The 25407-nt window shown below is 28.4% G+C and overlaps 1 protein-coding gene across 1 annotated transcript in view; it reads right to left on the reverse strand.

Moving 5' to 3' along the window:
* LOC136983195 (Y+L amino acid transporter 2-like) overlaps positions 1-24726 on the reverse strand; it is a 35231-nt gene extending 10505 nt beyond the window's left edge. The window contains exons 1-6 of the mRNA XM_067279868.1: positions 24057-24726; positions 15459-15584; positions 8437-8536; positions 5156-5200; positions 3162-3285; positions 1287-1390 (exon numbers count right to left, since the gene is read on the reverse strand). Of these exons, the coding sequence (XP_067135969.1) occupies positions 1287-1390; positions 3162-3285; positions 5156-5200; positions 8437-8536; positions 15459-15584; positions 24057-24537 (980 nt within the window). The 5' untranslated portion in view covers positions 24538-24726. The remainder of the gene's footprint in view (positions 1-1286; positions 1391-3161; positions 3286-5155; positions 5201-8436; positions 8537-15458; positions 15585-24056) is intronic.
* Between the last annotated feature and the right edge of the window lie 681 nt (positions 24727-25407).

Raw genomic sequence — 25407 nt, forward strand, 5'->3', positions numbered from 1 at the left:
TATATGATTCCAGATTCTGACTCCAGCAAAAATGGAAGCTCTGCTCTGACTAGTTCCAGTTTCAAAGCCCTGCTTTCTAAGATTACATTTTCTTGCCAACTTGTTATTGTTTGTAATTTTTATCTTCTTGTTACCATTACTTTTTTATTTTATTTAATATAACTTTTGAATTTATTCTCACTATTTTATTTTTCTTTTTCATTTTTTACTGATCTCTTAGTTATTTAGTCATTGTAATACAAACTAATAAGAGAATTATTATATCTCATTTATAATCAATTCAATTTAGTTTAGCCATATATCCAAGCTATGTCAAGCTATTAGTCATATTCACTTCAGATCATTTCCTACTCCACAAACATACCCTTCCATACACAGCACATACCTACTGGATTAAGTTTTAAAAATAGCTATACAATAGCTTTCACATTATTAATGACTGTGTACATTGAAGAAAGAACTTTCTTGAGGCATAATCATTTTAAAAATATTTCACACTCTGAATGTATATGAAAATAAATAGCACAATATTTCTTTTTATCAGTGACAATGTTTTTGTCTGTATAGTATAGCTATCTCATAATAAACATTTTGCTAAGATATAAAACTTCAGTCAGCTAATCTGTCTTATCAATTAAAAAGTTCTATAGTAGTGTTGGGAGCAGCAGAAGCATTCTCAAAGAGTGATGTGTGACTTTGGAGCAGTGAGTTGCCAATCCATTCTAAACAAACAAAACTCATAAATTTATAATTAGATACTGCCTTTTAAAAAATATAAGCTATTAAGTGTCAACAGTGGAACAGTTGATGTGGCGCTATCACTTAGTTGTGGAGAAGAAATGTGGGAAATTTTTAAAGTATTTTTTCACGCGTTTTTTCTCATTACTGTTTTGGAAAAAGATTTTGTAAACAGTTATGTCTAGTAAAGAAAAGTCTTTTTTATTGCTACATAATTCATTTTTTATGTGAATTTTTTTTGCGGTAGTTTTTGGCTAGTTTTTGGAGATACCCCCAAAAGAATTTAGCAAATATATATATATGTCCCTCACCACTGCCACACGATCGCCCTTGACGTATATATATATATATGTCCCTCACTGCTGAGTAATTAAATATAAAATGGCTTATTAAATAAAATGTACAGATTAAACTAAAAAGGGTGGCAAAATTAATTTAGTTATAATTTTAAGATAATTTTTGAATATTGTTCAAACCTATTATCTATTTGTTGCTTATTACTATATTTTTATTTTTAACATTATCTAAAAGAATTACCAACAACTTACCTTGATGATGCAAATATACCACCATTCAATCCTCCAAATGTTGAAAGAGCTACTGAAACAGGCATTATCCATGAAAATGCACCCAAAGTTCGTTCACCAAATGTCTGTAATACATTACATGCATCATTTAAAATAATTCTCAAATATTTTTATTAAATAAGTTATAAATTTTAAGATATACAGGCAGGTGCAAAAGTAGGTATACAGTTGTTGTTATGGGGAAAAAAACACACAGGGAGAAAACAGAAAGAAAAAAAAATTATTTTTATGTACAAATTAAATCACAAATAAGGAAAAAAAATAAAAATAATAATAATAATGAACATCAAACATTTGTATTTCTCAGATTCTCAACTGTATACCTACTTTTGCACCCCCCCATATTTTAAAATATTTTATTGTTTTAAATTATAAATAATTAGCTTATAAATACTAAACACAAAAATTATATTTTATATATCTCCCATCTACAGTGTGTTAAAAAGTATTCAGTATTTATATAGTAGATATTACATATATTATATTGAATAAAATAAAACATTGTTGACTATGAACACAATATAGTGCTTACGATGATCACTTGGCTTTTCTTCTCCCTGTTATTTAGTTGAGTGTGACCGAGCTTAGGGCTAGAACGGTGGACGCGAACGTCCGCTCTCCGTTTCACCGAGTCAGTAAAGAAACGATGAAAGTATTAAACGGCGAATCTTTTATTAAAAATAAAACATTGCTAAACAGATCAAAATTCAACCATTTTTGAGATATTAACAATTCTATACCTTAGTATCATGACTAACTAAATTTTAGTTTGTATCATAACTGATGCTATGAAATTTTTGTAGTCCTTAGGATGATGTTTAAATTTCAAATTCCTTCATCTTGGAATGAAAACTTTAATATATAGAATATTTAAACTTTTGACTTAAGTAAGTAATTACTTAATCCTGGAGCATATGAATTATATATGCAAAATACTGCACATTTCTTTTATTGAGAAAAAATATAAATACAATTCTTCAATAGCTATTCATGTTAAAATATGTTTGCTATGCATACTATTTTTATTTTTTGATTAACTTACAGCATTAATAATCAAAATTAAATGCTAAGGAATTACAATTTTAATCCACACATAACTTATTCTATATATTTCAACAGGTCTAAAATTAGAAGTCTAATTTTTTGTTATGTTGCTATGAAATGTAGTAAATGTAAGAAGTGGGTTAGCAATAACCAGATGAAAAAATTTGCAGTTTTGTAATATGTATATTTTTTTGTGAACGAGAAGAATGAAGTTAAAACTTATTTATCAATTTCTATGAAGCAATAAGTCTTCAAAATGCACCTTGACAAACATAAGAAATAATTGAATAAAAGATATTGAAAGGTCAATTGTTTTCTGAATACACTGATTCCTTTTCAAAAAAACAATATAAAGATTTGAAACATGGTTCCAAAGTAACCAAAGTTTATTTATCTGCGGATAATAAGTCGGCTTTCTGTAAACTTTAGTGTTGATTTCCCCTCCCTTTTCTACATCTATTGATATATCTAAGAAGTGTATCTTTTGTTCATTGTGTTGCTCTAGCTCGAGCTCTAGGCCATACTTGTTATCGTTGATGTCTCTGAAAATTGTTGGAGCTACGAAGAGGTCATTAAAAGAAAGAATAAAAGAACACAAAAGGAACATACAGTTTATTTATGCATTGTTAAATTTTAATAAAATTAAAATACTTATTTCATAATCACTGATCATCATATGATATTCTTATTTAGTTTTATTTGAATAAAGAATTAATATTAAAACTTTTTATATGTAAATACATTAGCCTGTAAGTATTTAAATATTCATTATACAAGCAGAAAGAAATTTACCACAGCAACAGCATTTGATGACAATACTTCACTTGATGTCAATACTGCAAAATATGCCACATTGGCTAGTACATATATGATTGTCACCAATGGTAAAGAAATATATATAGCACGGGGAAGATTTCTAGAAAAAAAATATATAATAATTAATCTGAATGTAAATTAAATTAATTAAGTGATAAAAAGTTTTATTAATTTAATTCCTTTCAGTTTAATGATCAGAAAATTAGTACTAGTTACAGTACTATTAATTTTCTTTACAGTTTATTGAATATTGGAAAGTAATCAAACTTAAATGCCATTAAATCTTCAATATCATATTAGAAATTTTTTAACACTATTTAAGTCAAATTCTAAAACCAAGATTTTGATTTTCTTTATTTATTATAATGACTAAAAATGAAAAAATTGTTAATAATTCATACAATCACTTAAAATACAAGAAAATCTTAACAAAATTTTCATGGATTTAGAGAATATTTTGTTGTTTTATCCAAAAGCAATATTTATACTTAAGACTAGATCTAACACTAGACACTATTTACATTTATACTAGACACTTTTTATATTTATATTTAACACTAGAGACTAGTAAATTTATTTTTATGTTACTATGTCATTGCATTGTATTAACATATGAATTAAAAACTCTCAAAAATTCCACTGAAACTAAATGATAAGCTTAGCCATATTCCTGATATTTCATATAGTCACAAACCTTGGTTTTTAAACATATTTGTTCCTAAAAATTGTTCTAAAACTGAAACAAATTTTTCCCATAAGAGACAATATAAAATAGGTTAATTTGTTTCTGACCCTAAAAGAAAGCCCCCCCTTTTTTTTTACCTTTTTAAAAGCTGTATTTCATGCTAAAAATGCCTACAAATACAATGTAATATTATATATAATACTGCATTATATAATAACACATTTTTATTATTTAATCTGACTTCAGCATCTTTAAACACAAATTCTTGGATGCAATTTGTATTATGTGAATTTTAACATAGTTTTTATTAATTAATTTAATTTAAATTCAACTGTTGCACATAATGAAAACATAAGTACAGTAAAGCGTCGATAAGTGGAACCAATTGGGGACTGGGGTCCTTCCAGTTAATGATTTGTTCCAGTTTCCGACTTTGTACGAAAAAATACATTAACCTGTCTGATGTTCAAATTTTTCTCCGTTGCGTATCGCTTCGTGTTGAATTTTTCTCCGTTGCGTGTCGCTTCATGTTGAATTTTCGTCGATTTTAAGCCTAACGAAAATTTTTATAATAATCATCGAGGCTATCGTATCGTTAAAAATTATTTCTGCATTTTGTACAAACAAAATAAATATATTAAAGAATATAAAAAACATGAAAATTATACTTTAGAAGTAAATTTAGTATCAAAAACATTCGATTCAGCATGACACAGTCCGACTGAAAATCGTTCCACTTTCCGGCCATTCCACTTACCGACGTTCCACTTATCGACGCTCTACTGTAGTATCTTCCCCACATGCACATTGAAATCTAATTTTAATAGCATTATTTTGATGATCCTTCTCATGACATCTGATGACACGAGGCAATCTCAGTGCCACTAACTTCTGAATCAGTAGTCCTGCCACTGATTAGTCGGGCTGTGGATTATCTTTAACACAGAAAGTATAGGGGTTGTCACTCTAATCCATGGTTGGCTCTTGTCAAGTAGCTTGTTTGGTAATAGTGTTATCATACAGCAACTAGGTCAAATATGTGTGAAATTCTGTTTGTGAACCATTTGTTTGAAAAGTGAGATGTTCAAAAGCAAAGGTTTGACTGTATATGTACTTAGTCAATCATATAAAATAAGCATAATATATATAATGCATCAATATTTAAAAATCACAATAGAATAAATTATTATTATTAGAATTATATTATTAATAGAATTAAATGCTGTATTTATATTAAATTAAATGTAATTAACAGATTTTTTTTTTTACATCTTGATTTTATTACCTGAATGGATTTTTCATTTCTTCAGTAACAAAGTTCAAATAATTCCTGAAATATATTTATTTATTTAAGAGTAATAATAGTAATAAGAAATGCATATAATTGATTAATATTTCAATTAATATAATATTTAATCTTTCATAACTAAAATATTAAGTATGAAATATTAAATATATGAAAAAGTTTTTTAATTAATTAAAATCATTGTTTTAACCTTTCCATGGAATTAATAAAATTACAATCTCTCTACCCACCGGTAAAATAAGTATATAAATTCTTCAAACCTGTTAACCGGAGTCTATCTATTTTTAGAATTGCAAACGTTTTCACAACCCCTCCTGGGCTCTTCTTCAGGCTTCTTCGTATAGTTCGTTACTGTTCAACTAAACATTCAATTTGAATTTCTTTTCTGAATATTATCAAGTGCAACAGCTGGATGGTTGTATTACGCATGCTCCATGCTCCTCCCTTTAAATGTTGTTTTCTAGCAAAACCTGCCATGCACTGGATAGGATCATTTCTTCCTTATGATTAATGCACGTACTACGTATTCCCACCTTAAATATCTCCATGGCTTCTAGCCATTTCAATTGCTGTGAGTTGTAGCTGGGTATAATGACTTTTGCCGCCTGCAGGTCTGCCGTTATCCCCTCTTCTGACGTGTACGTTGCTAGGGCCGTTGTGTATCTACCATGCTGTATGTCTGATTCATGCTCTTTTAACCTCGCTTTTAATGCACGTTTCGTGGAACCAATATATGTTAGTTGTCTATCGCATCTGTGGTCTTCTAGTGGTATCGTATATACGCCCGGAAGCCTTTCGGGGTTTGGTGGGTCTTTGCCGTTGCTTAATAATCTGAAGAGAGTTTGACATCTTCTGTACGTGATGTTAATTCCTTGTCGCTTGGCCATGGTGTTGTAGATAGATTTCAGTACTGGATTGTATGTGATAGATATCCTTTTATTTTATTTCTCTTGTATATTCAATGATTGTCCTGTCAAATTATTTGCCCTTTGGGAATTCTCATGTCTTCTAGACAACTTTTCAATGAGAGCTTTGTTGTACCCATGGCTTATGGCAATATTTTTGATATGATGGAGTTCTGTTTGAAGTGCTTGTTTCGTAGAGGAGTGCATGTAAGCCCTTCTCACTAATGCCTGGAACGCAGCTATTTTGTATTGAACAGGATCATATGAATTTCTTGGAATATATGTGTGGAACGTGCTAGGCTTCCAGTATACTGATGTGAGTACATTAGTTCCTTCAAAGCTGATATCAATATCCAAGAAGTGCACCCTTGACGAGTCATGTTGCTCCACCCCTAATGTTAGCCTGTACGGATTACTGTTTATAGCTTCAAGGAAAAATTTTATGTCTAGTTCCACCTTCCAAAATATAATGATATCATCAATGTAACGTTTGTACAACAAGATGCTGGGCAAGAAGCGTGGTAGAATATTGTTTTCCAATCTCCTAATTACCATTTCCACAAATCCCCCGAAAGTGGACTGCCCATCAAGACTCCTTTGCCTTGCATGTACGTGATCCCTTTAAATTGGAAAAGGCAACTATAGCATAACAAATGGGCTAGTTCAAGAATATGCGAGTGCATTGTGGTGTCCTCGACTATCGAAAACAGAAAGTCCCTTAGTTCGCAAAAACAAGGTGGTAATTCTATCGATGGAAATAATGATCTGAAGTCTAAGACCGTAGCATAAGCCAGATGTGCTATCGTCTTCAATTGTTCTATAAGTTCAGCTGGGTTGGGTAATCTGACAGGACAACCATTGAATATACAAGGAAGAAAATAAAAGGATATCTATCACATACAATCCAGTACTGAAATCTATCTACAACATCATGGCCAAGCAACAAGGAATTAACATCACATACAGAAGATGTCAAACTCTCTTCAGATTATTAAGCAACAGCAAAGACCCACCAAACCCCGAAAGGCTTCAGGGAATATATACGATACTGCTAGATGACCACAGATGCGATAGACAACTAACATATATTGGTTCCTCGAAATGTGCGTTAAAAGTGAGGTTAAAAGAGCATGAATCAGACATACAGCATGGTAGATACACAACGGCCCTAGCAACGTACACGTCAGAAGAGGGGATAACGGCAGACCTGCAGGCGGCAAAAGTCATTATACCCAGCTACAACTCACAGCAATTGAAATGGCTAGAAGCCATGGAGATATTTAAGGTGGGAATACGTAGTACGTGCATTAATCATAAGGAAGAAATGATCCTATCCAGTGCATGGCAGGTTTTGCTAGAAAACAACATTTAAAGGGAGGAGCATGGAGCATGCGCAATACAACCATCCAGCTGTTGCATGTGATAATATTCGGAAAAGAAATTCAAATCGACTGTTTATTCAAACAGTAATGGCCTATACGACGAAGCCTGAAGAGCCCAGGAGGGGCTGTGAAAATTCAATTTTCACACGTTTGCAAATCTAAAAATAGATCGACTCTGGTTAACAGGTTTGAAGAATTTATATACTTAATAAAATTATTTCACAATTGTGTATTTTTATTACTATATTTCAGTTAAATAATTTGCATTCATTTTGGCTTGAATAAAACTATTCAAAATAAATGTAAATAATTGGTTATACTTTAAAAAATAATAAATAATGACTGTAGGTGTGTTGTATTTGTTGTGGTATTTGATTGATTGAGTGTGTGTGTGTGTGTGTGTTTAACAAAGATTAAAAATATTGTATATAAATTAGATTATTTCATTACTATACTAGTATACTGTATCTACATAAAAAATAATGCATAAAGCACATTAAATTTATTAAAGTAATAATACATATAATCTATTCAAGAATAAAAAATTAATATACGATATGAGCTGCTCACTTGCCAAATCGGTTAACTCCACAAAACAAAAAGTATAAAACTTGATAATATAAATTCGATTTTAAAATTCCTATTAAACTTTAAATTTAAATAAACATTGTAGAATGTATCTTTATATCATTAAATGTATCTTTATCATTACATTAAAGCTATGCTTTAATATAATGATATATAAAATTAGTTACACGAAAAATGTTAAAATAATAATGATTATATTAAGGATTTACAAATGGAGTTAATCGATTTGGCCTGTGAACAGCTCATATAACATTTCCTTTAGCATTTTATTTACTGAAAGCTACAATACCATTGACAAAATATATTAATCATTATGCAAATTGATTGAGATGACTTTCTTAAATTTCTTTTTAAAAAAGTAGTAAAATCTTTAATTTTAACTCACCACCCAGAATAAGAAAAAAGTCCAGAATAAAATGCAAGAGCAATATAACCTGGTTCAGTTGTGGTCCCTTCAAATGCTCTATCAAAATTTTGAAGGTTTCCTATATTCAAAAATATACACAACATAAAAATCTCAAAATTCATAAACTAATATAAAATAAAAAATATTAAATACACATTTTGTTCACAATAGACAATATTATAATGAATATAAATTTTAAAAACTATTCTTTTAATAATTACTTGGAATTCTTATCATAATACAATTAATATTCTAAACAAAAATATAATATATATTAATATATCTTTGTTTAGAAGCTAAGTAATTTGGTACTAGTACCAAATTACTTAGTATGCATATGTGTAATTAATTATATCATATTAATAGCCCAATTAAGTATGGCAATCGTTTGGCTTGATATCAATACATTGGGTTTTGGGAAGTTATTTATGTCAGATAATTTTACAGTATTAAAATTAATAGAAAAATTGTAGTATAATTTTCATAATTCAAATGTTTCTGTAACTTAATGTTTCTCAAAGAATACATTTTATTTGGAATTATTGTTGATATTGGTATTTTATTCATTATTATAGTTTTTTAAATGTGATTAGAATGCTTTAATTCTTAAATCAATCATTTTTGTATTCTTTAATAATTTTAACTTCTTTCTCTCTCCAGTTATGCATCAAAATTTTGTATTCATATACAAACATCTTGAAACCTGATATAATAGTAATAAGCCAAATGACTACCAGATTAAATCGAGCTACTTTTCTATGATTATTTTTAATTAATTTCTAAATAACTTGTCACTAGAGGAAGGCATTAAACACCATCTCTTATTAAATTTAATAATTATAATTAAATTAAATAATTTAGAAAATTCTGGAAGAAAAAATCAGCTCAGAGAAAGACTGAAACTCGCAGCTTTCACTTAACATGCAGATGCATTGCCAATTATGCTACCCAAGCCTCCAGACCAATTTCCTCTTCCAGACATATTTAACCTTTCAACAGTGGAACAGTCAGGTGTGGGGCTCCCACTTAGTTGTGGAGAAGAAATGTGGAAAATTTTTAAAGTATATTTTCAAGCGTTTTTTCTCATTACCATTTCGGAAAAAGATTTTGTAAACAGTTCTGTCTAGTAAAGAAAAGTCTTTTTTTATTGTTACATAATTCATTTTTTATGTGAATTTCTTTTTTGCAGTAGTTTTTGGCTAGTTTTTGGCAATACCCCCAAAAGAATTTAGCGAGTATAGTCATCCCTCACCACTGCCACACGATCGCCTTGGACGATTATAATCGTCCCTCACTGTTAAGAGGTTAATTATGATATAACCATCCTCAGTTACTTACAGTACTAACTGGGAATGCTTCAGCATCTTCAACCTATAATCACCCATTTATGGCACTCAGCTGACAATCACTCAACACCAGCATGGTATATATAGTGCATTACGGACAACAATGTGCCGATAATGCAGTTTGTTCACTCATCTTTCAAATACTGACAAACACACAAAATAAAACTAATTGTCAAGCTTTATTTTTGACAAGTGTTGGTGAAATGTCAAACAATCCTGTTTTAAAGGTTAAAACTACTAATAATTGCTTTTCAGAGTATCTAACTCTATCTATCAGCAAAAACTACATAGACTTATTGCCAACCCAATACATGCAGATGCAAAAGTATATTGATTAACAGAGTCATCACTTGGGTAATCTCGCTGCATAATAATAATGCATTTTGTTTTCAGTTTTCTGTTTCTTGTTGTGACAAGTGTACAGACATAAATAATTTCTTGTGGTAATGTAATATTTTATTATATTTTAAAATAGGGAAATAATTCAAGAAACAAGTGCAAATAAAATGACGTAATTTTTTATATAAAATGGGAAGAGTTTTTCTTTACAATGGTGAATGCAATATGTGCATGTTATATATGCAAGTGTAGCTCTTCAAAAAAAAAAAAAGGAAACATTGAAAGACATTTTAAAAGCATGCATGAAAGTTTTTGATAAAGATTATCTGTTGAACAGCAAATAATGCAAACAAAAGTTAAAGGAATTTAATTCACAATTAACTGCCAACAATTATATTTTATTAAACCCAATATTTTATCTAATGCTGCAACAATTGCATTGTTTTGATGAGTAATGTAATAGCAAAACATAAGAATCCTTTCATAAATGAAAAATTAATAAAAGAAACATTTCTGGAAGTCAGTGACTCATTACTTGATTCATTCAAAAACAAAAATAAAATTTCTGCTTTAGTTGAAATCACGTTTTTTTTATTTCTTTTTTTTAACTCTAGAAGAAAAGATTTTAAGTATCAGACAAGAGTCATGTAAAAACATAAGTGAGAAATTATCATCTTTATGTAAGAATATAAAAAATTATTAAGGAATTGGAATTTTAGATCTAAAAGGGAAATTTATAAACAATGCAATTTTAGATTTACTGTAATTTTAAATGTAAAAATGAGAAATACTAGCAAAAGCTGTATACTACAGTTCACTAAAATGTTCACCAAAAAAATGAAATTGAAATTTGTTTTAAAGTAATTTTAACAAAAAATTGAAAATGGTATCATATAACATTATACATCAAGTCAATAGAGGAAAGGTATAGAACTTGAAATGGGTACTGGCAAATGAATGTAAAAATAGTATTAAATAAAATGGATGTAATAACAGTCTGCTGTCTTAAAATACCACTTCACTAAGGATTGGAAAAAAGAAAATTGAAATTATTTCTGGAATTAAAGACATACAATTTTCACATAGAACTAATGTATTCTATAGAAATTATGAATTCTGATCTATTTGAACAACTGACCAAAGATATCACTAACTGCTTTTGTTTTTCCTGCAGTCTGATGAATCTACTGACATAATTGATACTTCCCAGCACTGTATTTTTATAGAAATGGTTTTTAATGATATGAGCATGAAAGAAAAATTCTAATATTACCTCTAAAGAAAAACATACAAGTTGAAGATATTTACTGCACTTTCAAAAAATATGTAAAGGAGGAAAAAATTCCAATTTATAAACTTGTATCAATGAAACTGATGGAGTACCATGAATGACTAGGACAGTCAATGAATTTTTGGCTCTATATACTAGAGACAATGATTTCCAGATTTATTTTCATATCATTGCATTATTCGTCAATAGGCCCTGTTATAAAATTCTGAATGTGTGTCAAATTACAAGAATCTACATGAAAATTGTAAACTTCATTCAAGGAAACAGTCTGCAGAGAAGAATGTTTTGAGCTCAACTAGAAGAAAACAAATCTGAATATGGAGAATTGTTATATCATGCAGATGTTAATTCAGAGCATATTTTTTTACAAAGGTTCAGGGATCTATTACAAAAGATAAAACTTTTTCAAAATCAAAAGATGAAGTGTACAATGAACTTAGTGATGACATTTTTTTGATAGATTTATCTTTCGTTGTCAACATATAACCATTTTAACAAATTAAACTTACAATTACAAGAAAGACACAAAACAATAGCTGAAACAATTGGATATGTTCAAACTTTCAAAAGCAAGTTAAAGCTGATATCTTCCCAGATGATGAAGAATGAACTAAAAAATTTTTTAAGTATTTCTAATGAATTGTCAAAAAATGGAAGAATATTAAAAAGATAAATATTATAATGAAATATTAATTCTTCACTCTACATACAAAAACATTTTCAAGAATTTACTAGACAAGAACCAATTTTACTTTCATTTGTTACCCATTTGACAATCAGTGTTGATGTGAAAGGTGTGACTAGAATAAAAATGAAGTTCTGCTTCAAAATGACATCATTTTAAAGAAACACAGTTCAAAATCAAACAATCACTTTTGGAATCTGGTGGACAAAGAAAAATATCCCAATTTAAAAAAGGTTGCATTTTATTTAACATTAGTTTTTGATTCTACCTATCCATGTAAATCTACATTTTTGAATATGAATATAATTATATCAAACTATTTCTGACAAATTCATCTCACAGACAAGCACTTAAAATCTTGTGCAAGAGCAGTGATTAGCAATTATATTCTGAGATACTCAAAATTAGTGGAGAGTATGCAGTGCAACTCTTCTTCGATCACGATTACATTTTCATATACAGTACACAGAATTCCAGCATAAATTTACATGATTTCACATTAAAATAATATTTTATATTGACTGTTTTTTGTATTTTCACATTTTCTAATAATAAATATATTGAAAATATACACAAATACACCCAAAACCAATAAAAGAATTTAAAATATTTACTGATACAAATGTTTTCATCTATTTCTAACAATTTTTTGGGTGTATTTGTGTGTGTTTTCATTCCATACAACCAGTTTTTAAAGCATTGAATGTTTTAATAAATATATTATTTGTGATTATTGTAATTACTATTATCAAGATTGGTGTTTTGTTTTCAGTCATTAGGTGACTAGGAATTTATTAGAAGTAACCCTTATCTTACAAGAGTCTACACACTCCTGGTATATAAAATATTGTTCTAATAGAGAATACAACCCTCATGTATTTCTGTTAGATGATATATGGTTCCATTATGACAAAGTTTAGCCACCCTGGTGGGCCTCTAGTGTAACATTACATAGATTACTGTGAAGACAATATAGAAAAAACTTTTAAAAATGTTATGTATTGATTAAAACTATGTTGTAAGAAAAATTTATTTATTAATACATCACACGTAATTCTGTGTACTGTATATGAAAATGTAAATGTTTACTTTAAAATAATCTGAAATAGACATTTGTTTTCTCTATTTTAAAATTTTTTGACAAGATGACACCTTCATATTTTTTTCTATTTGGTCAGACATCCCTCTTTTGTGTCAAATGAATTCCAAAAACTGCCTAAATCCCACCCAAAGTCATCAATTAAAATTTTATCCATCACTATTAATGGAAGGATTTAATTCATTGACTTTATTATATTATTTAGTTGAATAAGATTAAATAGAACATAAGAATAAAGCATAAGCTAGCTTGTTGAGGCTATTAAAACAGTTATGTATATTCTCCATATTAGGACTAAATAGGAGAAAACAAATGCATTGAAGTTGGAAAAAAAATTAACAGAAATTTTTATACCTAAAGCAACAAGGTCACATGACCAACACTGTATATTATACATGCTCATGGTTTCTATTTTATCATCCTGGACAGGATGATAAAATAGAAACCATGAGCATATATAATAAAAACTGGTAACTTCATTTCACACAAAGGGATTATGAGTCTGGATGGTCATTAGTCGAGTAAAGCTGTGGTCACACAATGCGATTTCCAGCCGCGCAGGCGATCGCAACTGCAACAAGTGTGAGTCACATGCGTCTTCTCGTGGTCACACATTGTTCGCTGACGTTGCAATTTGGAAACATGTGACCTATAATAAACCAATAAAATTACAGTAGCTTGTTTTAGACTTCTTTTGTGAGTTTAGCTATATTTAAAACAATATTGTCATTACCAAACTAAAACAATCAACATTTTATATCCAGAAATCTAAAAATGGTATTTACAATCAATGCTGAGACTTTAACTTATCTCATGACATGCCTGCACTTTTCTATCCTTTCTTCGATAAAATGAAGAATTAAAATCCCACAGGCATTCATGAGACTGAATTAGCACGATTAATCTTGATTCTGTTAAACTATCCATCATCTTGCTTTTCACCATTATTTTCTAACTATGGTATTTTCAATGTTGCCACTGTATGACGTGGCAAATAGACATTTGCTGATCGGATGCGTGTTTGCAATTGATGTGAGTAGAACAAACTTTTTGTTTCTAACAAGGAGACCCTACGGCTTTGGGGAAACGGATTTTGATAATTTTTGGTGTGGAGGTAGTACACCGTGTGAATGAACTACCTGTAAAATACTAAAGTGCAATACTCAAATGTAATCGAGAAAAATGAACTTTAAGTTTTCTTTAGCACTTTATATATAAGTTATGCGTACCTCCGCTTGAGCGTGCTGTGGCGTGAGTGGTAACGCTCCTGACTCGTACGCTTGCGTACTTGGGTTCAATTTTCTTGTTCTGTATACTTTTTTTTTAATTCATAAATACTTAAATAATATAATGTTATTTACTCATTCATTTATTTTTTATTTATTTTAATTTAATTTCTACTGTTCCAAGTCTAATATTTTTACTTTGAAAACCCACCTTTTTCAAGTTGAGAGAGAACTACTTATGCCGGGTTTGAACATGAGTGTAGAGTCTTTTTCACCCACTCTTTAAATTAAAATAAATAAATAATATAAAAAAATGAATGAGTAAATAAATAAATACATTATAAGTATTTATGAATTGAAAAAAAGTATACCGAACAAGAGAATTGAACCCGAGTACGCAAGCGTACGAGTCAGGAGCGTTACCACTCACGCCACAGCACGCTCAAGCAGAGGTACGCGTAACTTATATATAAAGTGCTAAAGAAAACTTTAAGTTCATTTTTCTTGATTACATTTGAGTATTGCACTTTAGTATTTTACAGGTAGTTCATTCACACGGTGTACTACCTCCACATCGAAGATCATCAAAATCCGTTTCCCCAAAGCCGTAGGGTCTCCTTGTAAGTTGTGGTTGCGGTTGCGCCAGTTTTCAAAGGGGATTTACTAGTTAACGAGAACAGCTGTCACAGTTGCAGTTGCCTGCGTGGCTAGAAATCACATGGTGTGACCACAGCTTAAAGGGATTGTTGGCTTAAGGATTAAAAACAATGACTCCTGTGGAACAAAATTTCTGTTAAATTTAGTCACCTAAAGGGGTGGCCATCTTGAGAGGTTTCACTGTATTAACTACTATTCTTAACAAATAAAAGCAAATTATCAAATTTATTAAATAATTGCATTAATAATTGTGTCAAATAAATGAATAAATCAAATAAAATATTTTCAAATAAATATTTTTAACAGTAAAAAAACAAGTTCACTTTTAACAGAATTATTGTTTGGGATAATTTCCTACCTTGAGCCAAATGAATCATTCCAGTAAAAATAATTACAACAAGAGCAATGATTTTGGCAAAAGTAAAGCCAACTTGAACTTTTGTAGCCCATTTGACATTGTAGCAATTGATAAAAGTTAGAAAACCTAAAAAATAAAAATTATGAATTAATTTAACAAAAAAATTTAATACATATATTAATAAATTTAATATTTTAGTCATAATTGTTATAAACACTGAATCTTTTATGTTGAGAAATGTTTGAAAAATTTTATTCCCTACATTAAAAATACAAAATTATTTTATATGTATATATGGAAGTCCTCAAACTTTAGATGTAATACATTAAGATGTTTGACTTTTGTACACATTTTTCATGACATCAAGTAATGGAGTTACATGTTACATATGGAGTTATGTTCCTAGAGAGCTAAAAACTATATCATCTCATTTAACTAACTCTAAAAGATTAATAAATTTACTTTTCTGCTTATTGGAGTCTTAAAAATATATAGTTTCTAATAGAACTTGTGCATCATTAACCATACCTTAAAAACATTCTGAAAAACACAAAATAACATTTGAATAGAATTTAACAGATTCAACTCTGAAAATGAATGGTTAGATCTGAAAGCATTTAGTCCTGTAAGTAAAACCTATATATTTTTAACCCCAATAAACAGACAAGTAGAGCTTTAAAATTTCTTCTTTAAGGTTGGGAAGTTTTATTTTTTTACAATAAATATGTATCAAAGTATAAAATATTATTTTAAAAAATGTTACAACCACAACTTTAATTTTTATTGTCTGTTTTCTGATTATTTTCACAAAGAATTTTGTTACCAAACCCAAAACATGCAGAAAGTGTCATTGCATGAAAGCTCAAATTTTTGTTTGTCGGCTGAAAAATGTACTAAAGTACAAATATAGCCTATGAAAAGCAGATTAAAGATATCAAATATCATATACAAAAGAACAGATTATCCAAAAGTGAAGGTCACCCATATATATAATTATCTTTATATTAATAAGTCTATTCTAATTTCTAATATTTATTTTAGTTTATCTTTTTATATATGCATACATAACAATGATTAATTTTAACATTTTACCATACACATAATCAGGCTGACAAAAAACAAATCCATAGAAATGCTTTATTCTGAAAAATATACCTCAATTATAACAATAACCTTTTCATTATTTCACCAAACTGCATTTCATGATTGTTAGGTATTAACTGATGCAGCATACCTTTAATTTCAATGAATAAGTACCACCAACAATCAGTTTCATGTAATTACTGTCAAAATTGTAAAAATAATAATAAAAAGTTACTACAAAAAATTTTGCACTAAACTTAGTACAATTAGTATCATTACTTGAATTTCATATTTGAAAAAAAAAATCATTAATAAAACTCTTTATATTTAAAAAAGTTTGAAAAAGTAAAACTATAATTTTCTTTAAATTAGCATTTTTCTAAATCACATACAAAGATTGTTTTGTTTACAATTAAACTATTGTTCTTCGTAAAATTTTCAAATATTTTGTTTTGCTTCTGAAGACACAATGTGTTCATTCTGAAAAAATATTAGACTAAGCATCAATAAATGATAATTTAAGATTGTTCTCAAACCTATAACAGAATTTTCCTTTTATACTGTTTTCTAGCATCTAAAATTACTTTTTAAAAACAATAATATTCTTATTAATTCCATCACTTAAGAGAATGCATGACCAAATTCACAATATACTGAATATACTTGAAGAAATCCAAATAATGATTTGCATTCATATACAATATTTTCGTATTGCTTACATTAATAGGTTTATATCAAAATTATTTTGTAACAATAACTGTGAATTACTTCTTAAGACACAATTTCTGCAAAAATATTTTCTTAAATAATATATTGTATTCACATTTATAATTCATACTACAATGGAATCTCATTATAACATACTTAGGGACACCCCAAAATGTTTAAACTGTGTTTGTTTATTATAATGAAAAACATGTAACTTATCAAGTAAAACAGTTAAATTTGAAGTCCACTCAAGAAACATGTTATATACAGTAGAATCTCGTTTTAACAGAACGTAAAACAATGGATTTCTTGGAATAATGGATTTTTTCCTAGGCCCCGCCAAATCAATGTAATTTTACCTCCTTTTAGCAGATCTGTAACTCAAAATAACAGAATTTTCCTACTTCCATCTATTATAAACTTTGCATTTTTTCAATATTTAGATAACATTTGGATGTTTCCAAGAATTTGTAGAGTTTGATAGTGCACTTGTTACATCAGGGGTATGTATAATTGAAGAATTGTACAAAGAATCAGCAGGTTGTTGTGAAAGCATTCTGATGCTAGTCCTAGTGTAGTGCCAAAATTTAGCAAGGCCATCAAGTCTTTCCAAGAGTTGTGAAGACCCTCTTGACAAGTTTCAGAATAAATGAACAGGCTGTATTGTATAGTACATGACATTGCTAATACCAAGCAGTTGTTGTATTCAATAGGTAGAAAAGTGGCATCAAAACAAACCAAGATGAATGAGTTTTTTTAACAAACTGAAGTCAAGTGAAGTGCTAATGAACATACATAATTTGTCACTTTTTGATTACAATATATATAGTTTCCATCAGCTTTGTAGTACACATTTAAGGATTAATATATGATCTTGTAACACATGTTTCTACAGAATAAGATCTCAAGAGACTGAATAATTTCAACTACAGGTATTTCTTATATGAAGGAGATTAAATAACAGCTCTTTTCCTGGGTGAGTGGGAAATCCATTGTTTGTGATATAATGGATTCTTGGAACAACAGATAATTTTCAGCAATCCAATAAAATGAGATTCTACTGTATTTAGAACAGGAATAATCTGTTTTGCCCCAAGTCAAAGGTGTTAAAAACCAAAAGGACCATCCTCATTGGGAAATAATGTGTGAACAGTTAGGGCTCTTGCCCCTGCACAAAGCATAGGTAGATCATTCTTGGTCTAGGTGGACAGAAGAAAACAAATTAACAGCCAGACTCAAAGAAGAAAGTGAATGAAGAATTTACACATACAAAACACATACTCATATATATATATATGTCGGGTGGGAAACAACACCTGCGTTATAAGGTGAACCGCGTTATACCAAGCGGCGCGGTGTAACGCGGTCCACCTCTTTACTTTAGCAATAATGTCAAGCTTTTCTTTCACACTGTAAGCTTTTCTTTTACTCATCATGCATACAATAATTAAACACTATTCAAAATACATGCAGGAACTCAATACATACACAATTACTCAATACGCAGTAACAATAAAATGCACTACTCACTAATGCTGCACGGACCTGTATAAACGTGTTTGAGCTTATCGTGTGGCAAACATCGCCCGCGCTATAGCCGAGTGCGCGGTATAGTGAGCAGCGCTATAACAAAGGTTAGTTCTGAATTTATCAGTTTAATTCATGCCTCGAAATCCTATTCTTTATATGCTTTGGTTTCCTATAGCCAGGACTCAAGAGGAGGATAGTGGGGATTTTTTCCCTAGCTGAAGAAAACTTAGTATACCTGCAATTCATTAGTTGCCTTCCAGCTTTCCCTTTTCCACTGGATACAGTTGATTTACTAGTTGGAAGACAATGGTGAGAGAGAAAGAAGTTGTAATGAGATTGTTATAGTGCAGTGGCATGCTGTGACTATTGATGATAGGGAATCTGGTTTCCATAAAAATTTTAAACAAATACTGAAAATGGCAAAAATAAACAGTTTATTTATTTTAATTCTAAAATAGATACATTGACATGATATCTTTGTTTCAATATAAGAACTTGTTGTTATTATTTTTTATAAACTATTCGGCAATTTTTTTTCCACAAAGTTGTTAATTAGTTTATCATAAAAATTGCTTGTTATTGATTCCATCAAAGTATTTAAAAGTTCTTTTTTCTATTGAAAGCAATGCTAGTGACAACAATCTTTCCTCTGAGTGTTCCTTGTGAATGTATGAATTCACTTCATGGTTGAAAAACTGCACTCAACAGACACACTCATAGATGGTTCTGTAAAAATTAATGATATTAAATTATATAATTCTTTTAGTACATCTTAGATCAGATCGTCATTAATTATAATATTTTTTATGTCTAAGAGTGACTTGCCAATATAGTCTAGACATGAATATAAATATTGAAAATCACTATGTAATTTAGGTAAATCAAAAAATTCTCCATAAAATTTACTTAGAGAATTAAAACTCACTTTGGAAAATTGTTTTTCATAATATTCAAAATTATTAACATCTAAAAATGATAAAAATTCTAGATTTTATGTCTGAAAATCTGTCAATATAATTATAATTAAATATAGCTTTGTAAAGAAAAATACATAAAAATAACATAAAATATTCTTTACTTTTTAAATTTTAAAACAATGCACTTAGTCAAATAGCTCCCTACAAGTGGCTAATGTATGGAATTATTGGAAGCATTATACAATATTTTGGTGTGTAGCATCCACCAGCTAAACCACCAGATGTTGGTGCTCTGTAAAGCGTATACATGAATGTCTGTAATCTGGCTGCTTTACACAAGTCAAATTTTCACTGTGGAAGCTGCTCCATATTCGACAATACAGTGCTTCCATTGGGAATATGCATATACAAATTTATATAATTTACAATAGCAATCTTATCATTGTTTTCATATGTATATAAATTTGTAATAAAATACATAATGCAGTTATAATAAAATATTAATTTTAAGTAATTCAAAGTATGTTAAAATGTGAAAATAATCACACAATATGTATTTATATTTTAGAAAATACAAGGGAAGCAGCACTTCCACAGCTTCCATGGACTACAAACTGCAAGAATTCTTTTGCTGCAAAACAGAAAGAAAAGGAATGTTAGACTGAAAATTGATTAAAAATAGTTTTGTACAACTGAAAGATCTTGTCATAGCTTTCTAGATTTGGTCAGGGAAAACTAAAAAGTTCTTTACTTTGTTTATTTTAGCATTGTATGATGATAATTAAAAGTTATATCCATCAAATAATTTTCAAAATAAGATTCATTATCTATTTTAATTTAAACATTAATCCAGAATTTAAAAAACAAAAAAATTATTAGAATAATTAATTAATAAGATAACATTAATTTTATATAATAAAATAGTGTGATTTTCTTAATAAAGTAATATAAAAAAAATAATAAAAGTAATTATTTAAATTTCATTTATTTTCATATCAATGTATGCAATTTTTATCAATAAAAGTTCTAAACAATCCACAGTTTATTTTCTTTAATAAACATTTTTCAAATGGAAGTGAAAAATTCAATTTTATTTAGGCAAAATTTTTATTAAAATTATTATAAGAAAATTAAACTCTTGAAGCATGTAGATTGGCACGATATATCAAATAACCAAGTAAATAATATCGTTTTCAAATGAGACATAGTTTGGGTAATCATTTATACACATAATGACTAAGCATTCTCTGTTGGTTAACTACATAACAAAATTTATATTTTTATTCATTCATTAGTTGATGGGCTGTTAACATAAATTTATAAAAATATTTCAACCTTTCAAAATATCTGTGCAAATAATGTTATTTGTGTGTGTTTACTTTATGAATTTAAACTTGGAACTAATGCTGCAAAGACTTCTAGAAAAACCTATACTGTATTTGGGGAAGATACAATAACATCAAGAACTGCTCAAAGATGGTTTAAAAAGTTTGCTTCAGGAGATGCGTCCTTAGAAGATAAAGCCAGGTCAGGAAGACCATTAACGTACTCTGTCTATTTATAGTAATTGACAATCCATTCTCCAAACAATTCACATTTAATAAGTCAGATGCTTAACGAAGAGCTTCAATTGATAAAACAATCAGACTTCATCTACATAAATTAGGAAAGAAATGGAAATTAAGTAAATGGATTCCTCTCACACCTTGTAACCACTTTATAACAAATGATTAAAATGATATATTTTTGAAATTAAAAAATTGATAGAACTTTTCAATGTATTTGTATATAGAATAAATGTTTGGTTTGATAAAAAAAAATTGTATTTTTTCATATTGTGGGTCTCAAAGGGAGAAACACTGAAAACAAATTACAGCATCTAAACATTTGCACATTGCTTCTTTTATGTTTGAAACTGAGAATTTCTTAGATCAAATTTTGACCATTGATAAGAAGTGAATTTTATACTCTAAATACAAATTTGGTGATCATTGGTTATTACCAAATGATCTTAGCCCAAAACAAACAATGACTCTAAAAATATCCTTCTTTGTGTTTGATGAACTTCAAGGAGTTATTGTTCATCACAAATACTTAAGCATTGGTAAAACCCAAACAGTATATTTGTATAAAGAGCAGCTATAAAGAATATATGACAAATTAAGACAAAAACAACCATCATTGTGAATCATCAAGGTGTTTCGTTTTTACAAGATATTTATTATAAGTGTTTAAAATTATTAAATATAATTATAAAAAAAAATTTATTAAGAAATAAAATGAAATTTAATTAATGACTTGTCACATAATGATTAATTCATTAAAATAAAATATATTTGCTGAATATTATAATAATTTTTTTTGTCTACAGATAATCAACATTATCAATATAGATTATTTTATTAAAATACCTTTAGAATTTAAGATTATTATTTTACTAATTAATAATACAATATTTAAACATATATTGTCATTTGATTTCTATTCAATGCTTTCAGATATATAGGCTTGTGTATACTCCAATAGTAATAAACTTATTTATCATTTATGAATAGAATAAAATTTGATAAAATTTTTATCAAACTTCTTTCTTAACATTGAGCAATTAAATTTCAACCTTCTACTTTATATTGAAGTATCAGTAATAAACACAATTATGTATTTACATGATAACTGTTTGGTTTTAAACAGTTTTTGATAATAACAAATAAAATGTTCTAATAACAAATATCTAAGTCATTTGTATTAATGATTATTTAGAATGACTTAATATTATTAGAAATATAATTATAATCATAATTTATTAATCAAATGGATCTAATTTTTTTATATAATTTTCATATGAAAATAAGATAAAATTAATTTTACTTTAATTTTAAAATGTGTACAAAAAATATATCAGTCAAACTAAATTCAAGAAGAATCAAATAATTGCAACTGACTTCTCTCTAACATTATTATGATACTTAATTTAACCAGAAAAATAGAATTATCTAAGATGCTATAAACGGAATTATTTTTGTCATCAAATATAAGCATGGATGATTAATCAGCAGATTACATTAATCTCTACTGATTAACCATTTACTTTCACATTCAATTTGAGTACACAATACTATTTGAATGACAGAAATAATACAAATTAATCACTCAGAAATAAAAATTAATTCATATACTTGTAATGATGAGATTCAATTATATGACAGTAAATATATTTTTATATTAATTTTACTCTTTTACACTGGATATTTTTATAACTTTTTTAATCCTCTTCAAATACTCATATTTGTGAAAATCTACTTTATAGTACAGTTCATTTATCTCCTTTGTGAGAGAGATTATCTCCCTCACAAGGTATTAATCTCACAATTCTGCTTCAGAACAATTGTACCAATTATACTATAAATTTATTACTCATTTTAAAACAAATTTAAAATTTAATAAAATGATTTAGTTTGCTTAGTTTTCAAATACTTTTTAGAATATTAATATTGTTTTTTACAGTTATCATTAATGTAAATTTAATTAACATGTTTTACATGAAAAATGTTAATTAAAATAAAATAATTATATTCTCTATAACTGGTTTTAAATAAAACCAGTAAGCAATCATAACTAATCAATTTTTTTAAAAATAAGGTCTTTTAAAACAAATATTCATTTAAGCACATTAAAAATGAGTATTTGGAAATCATAGAAGATTTATTTATCAGATTATTCATTTCCCAATGCAGTAACATTTGCATTTACAAACAATAGTATGAAGTAACGATCCAGCATGGCAGCGTACACGTGGTTTTTGAAAATAGGCCTATTGAATAATTATATATTGGAAGATTTTCTAATATCAAAACCAATCTAATTAATTTTGATAACTGGATAAATAGAATTTCTGTCTAACAGATTATTAACTAATTTATAAAATTACGAAATTATTATTTTTTAATATTTTGATTGCCAATATTATTTCCATATGGATAACTAAATAAAAAGAAATACAGGCCATAATTAGAATTTATTTTTTAATATATTAAACATATTATTTATATTTTATAAATTAGAAATTAAATTGATGAAAATAATCGGAAAATCCAAATAAAAGAAGAAAAATATTGATCAATTATTCTTGGTGTTAACCTATTTCAAGACGTCACAAAAGGTAGATTTTAAACAAATAAATCGATTTCACATGTTATAAAACCGATTTATGTTAGTTTCATTCCTCAATTTGTTTTTAATTAATAAAAAAAAAAAAGAAATCTAAACTTAACTTATTATTTAACTATTTGCTAAGAATATAAGCTTAACTTATTATTAAACTATTTAATAAGAATGTTAACAACAAAATCTGAATACTAACTTACAACAAGTGCTGCTATTAATCTAACTGCATTGGCAGGAGGGTGGCAGGACGGAAAAAAAGGTTCCAAAATATAATTCGCGAAAGTTAAGGCAGCGATGGCATTACCCGTCGGCATGATTATTAACATAGCTACCCATAGGAATAAAAACGAAAATATTGGGCCAAACGCTTCATATATATAAGCGTAATCTCCTCCCGATTTTGGTATAGAGGTACCGAGTTCGGCATAGCATAAGGCACCTAGCATACACAACACACCACAGAGAACCCATATTAGAAGTGCCAAACCTATAGATCCACTTTCGTTCAATACTCCTCTGGGTGATACAAATATGCCTGAACCAACAATTATTCCAACAATAATTGCCACTCCATTCAACACTCCTAGTTCTTTCTTGAGATGGATTCCGCTACCCTTTCCTTTGGAATCATAATTCAATTTTTCCATTTCTGCCGGAGTTCCTCCTTCGGGTGCCATATTTTCATTTGTTTTACTTCCCGCACTTTCTGTGACAAAATCGTAACCGGAGTATACGCGCTCTGCTCTCGTTAGGATACAAGTGAACCTTCCGGAGTTGACGTCATAACACGTGACAGAGGCGTGGTTAAGCACTTCTATTGTAAAGATTTCCTTCCCGTGTCCTGTTTTTCAGATTTTCTTCTAGTAAACACATATTATTTTTACGGTGAAAATGTGACCATTCTATACTATTTATATAATTAAATGTAGAAGTAATTATATGTGGTACTTCCTTTACTCCCCTACTTCATCGTTGTTAGTTCCTGGGCAATCATCCCAATTTCTAACCAAGCATAAATACCGGTCGAGTTAGATGTTGTTTCCTTTACAAAGTGAATGTTATCACACTGTTTCTTACAAAACACTTTTTTTTCTTCCGTTTTGCCGTCTATAATAGTTATAAGTTTCGTTATAATATACATTATATAAATTCCGAAAAAATAAACTAAATTAAATTATCATCATCATTTTAATTTTATTTCTAATACTTTTTATTAATAAATTTATAAATTCGACTGTTATTTTAATTCAAATTAAGCTAAAATAATAATAAATTTTACTATTTCACGCAATTACTTGTTTAAAAAATGAAATTACGTATATACACTGTGTTACTATTTTTGTTTCATTGATAATGTAAAATTTATTTGTGTTGACATTTTATATTTTACAAATGGTGATAAATATGTTTGAATTTATTGATGAAATTGAATAACTTTCTTCGTTGTAACAGGAAGTTAGTAGCAGATGGTTTATACGTGAAAAAAAATGTTGTTGAATAACGATCGTATAACAGTAATATTTCAAGAATTTAAATAATAACAAAGA

Source organism: Centruroides vittatus, unplaced genomic scaffold (assembly GCF_030686945.1).
Source record: "Centruroides vittatus isolate TY-2023 unplaced genomic scaffold, ASM3068694v2 contig_878, whole genome shotgun sequence".
NCBI classification, from domain to species: domain Eukaryota; kingdom Metazoa; phylum Arthropoda; class Arachnida; order Scorpiones; family Buthidae; genus Centruroides; species Centruroides vittatus.